Here is a 6,643-nt window from a genome sequence, read left to right as displayed (position 1 = left end):
GGGGGGGGGGGGGGGGAGACGTGATAATAAAGGTGCAATTTCAAAGACACAGCACTTTGCTGTCTGAGTTGTCCTCACAGCTATTATTATGTGCAATTGGAGATTTCTTTTCTCCGTAGCTTTCCTCTTATTCAAGAACTAAAAGTGCTCTCAAGTTCAAACCACTTTGAGGTGTGTGTGTTTGTGTGTGAGTGTGTGTGTATGTGTGTGTGTGCTTATTATTTTTGTTTGTTTGTTTGTTTTAACTTAAAATCGCATTTTCCTTTGTTTCTTACAGGAAGTCAAAGAAATCAACAACAGGCTGACCAGACCTACCGTAGTCTCCTTTATACGTCACAAGTCAGGGGTCAGCCGGTCAGCGAAGAGCAGAGGCTCCCCTAGAGGGCGCTTGTCTGACCACGGGGAGAATCAGGAGGAGGGGGAGGGGGAGACAGAGGAAGACGGAAAAGGAGGAGGAGGAGGAGCTTATGAGAATGATGCGGGGCTTAAACGTCAGCAGCAGAGGCCTTCGGGACATCGTCGGGTTGTGCCGTGCTCTGATTGGTCCGACGAAGAAGGTGGAGGCGGAGGCGGGTACTATTATGTAGATGAGGACCACTCAGGGTATGGTAGCGAACGGAGCGAGGAAAAACAAGGTAGATTTCAGTCTTCTATAAAACACCCTGGACTAAGTAATTCAAGGTATCATAGTCATGAGAAAGGTGGGAGGATGAGAGAACAGACGAACAAAGATAGAATGTCTGACAGGGAGAGAAAGGAAGAAGATCGCTTGCCTCTTGTCGAGAGTCGAGAATCTGAGCGGAGAGACGACGCACACCGAAGTTCTGCATACGAGTCGTCTGATAATGACTTTCAAGATCGTGACGTCATAATTCAAAATGGCGACACCACGTGTGAAGAAGATTTGAGCCAGCAGGATAAAACAAGCGAAAAGGATGGACCGGAAGATAAAGACTGTGACGTCAAAAATAACAACACGAAGAAAGCTCGCAGAAAGACGATCGGATCAGCCTCGACCGTATCTCGCAAGAGCGTGAACAGCAGAAGCGGTTTGGGATACAGCCCGCCTAAAAGAAGACTTTTGATCTTGGAAGAAATAATGAGATCGAAAGTGCCGGCCCGTCAGAGACAGAACGTGAAGGTTGCGGCAGCTCGGAGAAGCCAGTGGGAGAAGGAGAGGGTTAAGCTAGACCGTAGAGAGAAGGTAGACAATAGGTTGAGCCAGTCTCCTTACTGCGAGCCCATGCCTAGGTTATATGTGATGTACCCTGTACAACCGTACAGCATGTCTGCCTCTAAGCAACCCAGAGGAAGGGCTGCGCAGAGGAGATCGCTTCATCAACAAAGCACGAGAGGAAGTGTAGACCACAGAGGGGATGGAGCTGTAGGGAGCAGGTCTATAGACGCGATAGGGAGCCGTCCTCACACGCGTACAGGTGCCGCAGCGTCAGTACACAGAAGAGAGGAGATATCCTACAACTATAGACCAGAGGCTAGAGGCCGTGTGTCGGACACGCACCAGCTTTCAAGAGTGAAGAGCGCACCACTGCGCACCACCACCACCACGCAACAAGCGTCGATAATCCCTCCCGAGAGCAGATTCACTAGCAGCAGCACAGCGACGCAAGCCTACAGCAACCGCCCGACACGAAATAATTCGGACCCACCAAAAGGTCAGTCTGGAGATCGTGGTGTAAAAAGTAGGAGCCCGGAAAAAGGAAAGACTTCGGATTCGGGACAGGCGACGAAAAAAGCGGAAAATGACTTTGAGAAGAAAGACGCCAAACGTAGCGGTGATGTTCATCATCCGGACAGAAGAACGACGGTGCAGGGTCGTCAGAGCCGTAATTCTGCTTACAGAACTGAGTTTGATACGTTCTACATGATGCATAATGGTACACTGTTTGAGCAAAACCCAAGAAAATTCTCGTCCCCGGCCGAAATGGAGAGAGCAAACGCGAGACTGATGAAACCGACGACGACAAAGATGATACGAGACCGGATGAGGTGGGCGCCCGACAATGAGGATCTCGCGGACCCTGTGCGGGTTGTTCAGGAATCGGTGGAGGAAGAGAGGAGCAGGAGCAAAAAGACTGACAGGAGAGGCCGAGTCACGGAGGGTCCTCACAGCGATGACTCAAGTGATGCTAATTGCGATGATGATGATGATGATGATGATATTTCTGATCATGAACAAAAGAAGAAGCAGCAGCGGCATCGCGAGGCGGTTACGGTAAAAGAAACGAAAGGTGCGAAGATTAAAAAAGAGAAGTCTCCTGCACCAGCTTCGAGCAAACCGAAGTTGGTTCGAGGTGCGCCTAGGGGTCTGAGCGAGCTCAACAAAGCGAGCAAACGTGACGGTGATGAGGGCGAGAATGTCAATGAGAAGACTGAGCTGGCGACGCCGAAACAGAAAAAGGCGCGGTTAACGAAACAGGGTGGAAGTGAGGACGAGTCAAAGATGCAGGAAAAGAGTGTAGCGAACGAGAAAGCGGAGAAAACATTGTCGAGGTCTCGATCTTACTCTTCTGATTCGTCGGGGAGGTCTAGGTCTCCTAAGCGAGAAATATCTCGCTCAAGGTCACGATCAAGATCAAGGTCACAATCTAGGTCCAGGTCTGTGTCACGGTCTAGGTCAAGATCAAGGTCAGGATCAAGGTCAAGGTCGAGGTCACGGTCCCGTTCAAGGTCAAGATCAAGATCAAGGTCACGGTCAAGGTCAGCTTCGTCTCGTTACTCAAGGTCTCAAAGCCGATCAGGTTCAGGGTCAGAGACGGAGAAAGAGACGAGTCGAGGGTCGCAGACGGAGCAGAGAGACATGGAGACGAGGAACATATCGGAGGGAGTTGCTAGAGGTGGCCTAAACACTGTTGAAAGCGACTCAAAAACAGAATCTATTTCTCAAAAAGAGAATAGGGATGTCAGAAACTATGACGGAGACGATGAGAAACTCGAGTCTGAAGGAAATCGTATTGATTCCGAAGCTACTGAGGCAGACGGGGAGGAAGAGAGACATATGTATTCCGTAGGCTTCAGGAACAGCCGAGGAGACGAGGACAGAGACACGACTGGTAGAGGGGAGGATGAGACTCAGAACGTTAGTAAGAAATATGCCAATTTAGAGTCGAGAGGCGACCGTTTTGCCGCGACCGAGACAGAGAAGCAGTCACCATCTCCGGACTGTGTGACGTACTCTGTCAAAGAGGACTATAGGTCAGGTCGAATTGGCGAAGAGGGAGGGGAAGAGGGAGGGGAAGAGGTAGAGGAAGAGGAGGCAGAAACAACTGTGAGTGGTGTTGAGGTGGAGAGTGGTGAATCAGAAGATGAGAGTGAGAGTGAAGAGGAAGAAGAGGGGACAGTAGATGAGGAGGTAGGGGAAAGCGCACAGTTAAGCATCACTGAGACTTGTCTTGAAAAAGTTTCAGAGTGCAACATGAATAATGAACAACGTCCATCCGGAGAGAGAGAGACTGGGACAACAGAAGAAAAGCAGGATCAAGAGGAGGAGAAGGAAGAGGAAAAGGACGAAGGTAAAACTTTTACAACAAGCTCGGAAGGAATAAAAGCGGATAAAACGGATGACAACAAGGGAGAGAAAACAACAGAAAACGGAGAAAAGGCAGAAACAGAAGAAAGAGTCGAGGCAGAAACAAGAGAAGAACACGAATATTTAGGAGAAGACGGAACAGGGGTAGATGGTGGAGTTGAAGAAGTAGAGATCGTAACAAGAGACGAGGAACTAGAAAACAAATATGATGGTGACGTTGAGGATGGAACAACTGGTGGGGGAGATGAGAAAGAAGAGGAAGAAGAAGAAGGAGAAGAAAAAGAAGACAGTTGCGGAAAACAGGGAACAGAACTAGTAGACAAAAAGCCAAGCTATGATGACCAGGGCGAGACAGAAAGCCCTAAGTATGTTGATCAAGAATCAGAAGAAAGAAGCGCAGTAGTAACACACTCACAGATTACCCCGCCTACGCCATTTTATGACACCACGAACATAGGACATTATGGACAAGGGGAACCTAACGCTATGTCAGAATCTGGCAATAGTCAGCCGGCACAAAATGAAATAAAAAGTTCTGAGGAAAATGATGATGGTGTGAACAAAGGAGGTAACAGCGAGTATCATCAAGACAAAGTGACCAGAACTGGAGACAAATATGATGACCTCGAGAGGAATAATGGTCAGTATGGAATGAGTGAAGGATCAGATGATGAAGGCGATAAAAGTGACCCACACAGCGTGAACATGAGGGAGAAAGAACAGCAGAAAGAACATGCTCAGAATGAAATGTCAGAGAATGAAGACGAAGCCCGTGTACCTTATGTGAACGATGAAAACACAGCAGCGCAAAATGAAGAGTCTGCTGATGTCGACACTTCTGGTATCCCAGAGACCTTTATCACACAGTCTGCACAAGATGCGGGGTCTCATCGTGAACGCGCTTATAGTACGGACAAAAACGGCAAGGACATAGACGTAGGCTCACAAGATAGATTCTCCGATAATGAAGACAAGAAAGATATGCCGAACAACGACAATGTTGAGTACATGCGCACTGAAGAGTCGAGATTCTCCAATAATGAAGACAGGAGAGACATGTCGAATAGTGACAATGTTCAGTTTATGCGTACTGAAGAGTCCAGTCCCGAAGAGGCAAATACTATCCCAAAAGCAGACGATTTTGAGCACAATACGAAACACGAAGTATCTTATAATCATTATGATCAGAACGTAGAGTCCAATAAAGAAGAACAGAACCCAATGTCCACTGAGCATTATGGTCAAGATGCATTTACCAATAAAGAAGAAACGAATGAAATGCCCAGTGAGCATTATGACCAAGGCGTAGTTTCCGGTAATGAAGAAAAGAGTAACATCACGACTAGCCAACATACCCAGAAAGCCCAGACCGAGATGCTGGAGCAAAAAGGGACAGATCATACTGTACCAGACAACAATGATTTCTCTGCTCAGATGGAGACAAGCAAACATGATGATGATTACGATAATGTTGCTGAAGGGAAAAACCACTGAGGTTTAAGTATCTTCTTTTAACTTGGAACTGGGAACCAACAAATGTGTAGCGTCGTCGTGAACTCAGGCGCTCGTCAAAACAATGAAAATCGACGAAACAGGCATTTTTTCCTGCAGTTGACAATTGTTATCGAATTTTGGAACAACACCTTTTAAGTTCATCTAAAAACACATTTCCATGTGATTTTTTTTTTTCGGAAAAACATTGACTAAATCCAGAAAATATGTAAATTTTCAGTTTTCAAGGACTCTCAAGTTATATAAGTTACCCAACTTTTGCGGCCATTTTCCCCCTAATTTTGCCTCTGAAACGAAGCTACCACCACTTCCCTCAATCGCAAATATCTCAACTTCTATGCAAGATAAATTGGTATTTTCATTCGAAAGGAAGGAAAATGAATCAGCTTTTAGCTGCCACCAATAACCCCACTTGCCAAAGAATTGACCAGCGCCTGAGTCCACTGCGTCGGGACATAACTATTGTAAAGGACAATAGATAATTGGCCTCGTTGTTCTGAGAAGCAGACTATTAGGTGAATAAACTGTACACAGCCACAACAATAATTTTTGTTTTCAGAAGTTTAAAATACGGAACAGTATATCTTGCAGGACTCACTACCCACTACTTGGTTTGACAACAGATATCATTGCAGGCAAATGGACAACGGCATAGCTGCTCTTGCCTCCTCTCCAGAATCAATGAAAGTTTTGGTTTGCTGACCGTACCAGTTATCAACTGGTTGGTTATTCTGCTGGCTTTTCCACGCACGTTACTGTCTCTTTCCGACCCTCTTGAGACACCGAACAATTTCAAGTAGTGGAAAAGTGGAAAGTGTTTGACAATGGATTCTACCCTGATCCACTCCAGGGCGAGGAAGGCAATGACAATGAAGATGATGACGTTAAGACTTCAGTACAACGGTTTTGTGATTTTCTTCACTTGATCTGGCCTATCAAAACTTTAATAGTTTATGTGTGTATGTGTAGATGGCGACTACCAATGTACGTCTTTGAAGAGAGATGAACATAATCCCAGGGACAAACTTACCGATGTTATTTCCAATGTGATAGTCATTCAAGTGGGATTGTGTGTGTTTGTGTGTATGTGTGTGTGTTTATGTGTGTGTGTACATGTGCGTATGTGTATGTGTATGTGTGTATGTGTGTGTGTTTGTTTATGCGTGCCTGGCGCCCAAGTATGTGTGCTTGTGTGTTAGTCTGAGTTTTACATGAGAATTGTGCCCGAACCGTCCCATGATTTTCCTTGTGTTGACCCTTTAAATGCAACCAACCAACTGAAATGTTAATGATACTAAAAACTATTGTTTCTTGCTGCTTTCACATATGTAGCACAGACTGTAAATTAATCAAATTAGAAATAAAATGCGTTTGTAAACGATTTAATTTTAATACAAATGTTCTTGTAATCTATTCTTCAGGTAAACAAAGAAACAAAGATAATAAAGCGCACAGAGCTTGCTGCTGAGCGGGAATTTGCGATTTACAATTGTACAAATGTCACTCTCACACCGCATGAACAATGTAATCATTGTGACAGCCCAGTATTTCGGGAAAAATTTACAGTTTAATAATAATAATTAT

The 6,643-nt window shown here is 45.6% G+C and overlaps 1 protein-coding gene across 1 annotated transcript in view; it reads left to right on the top strand.

Moving 5' to 3' along the window:
- The window catches only part of LOC101858850 (filaggrin), a gene marked incomplete at its 5' end in the record, with an annotated part of 7,866 nt that extends 2,591 nt beyond the window's left edge, over positions 1-5,275 (top strand). Inside the window, 1 exon segment of the mRNA XM_013080738.1 lies at positions 278-5,275. Coding sequence (XP_012936192.1) covers positions 278-5,041 — 4,764 coding nt within the window.
- Between the last annotated feature and the right edge of the window lie 1,368 nt (positions 5,276-6,643).

This window comes from Aplysia californica, unplaced genomic scaffold (genome assembly GCF_000002075.1).
Source record: "Aplysia californica isolate F4 #8 unplaced genomic scaffold, AplCal3.0 scaffold00097, whole genome shotgun sequence".
NCBI lineage: Eukaryota > Metazoa > Mollusca > Gastropoda > Aplysiida > Aplysiidae > Aplysia > Aplysia californica.
Note: the sequence above shows the minus strand (reverse complement) of the source record. Positions and strands in the feature narration are given on the sequence as shown.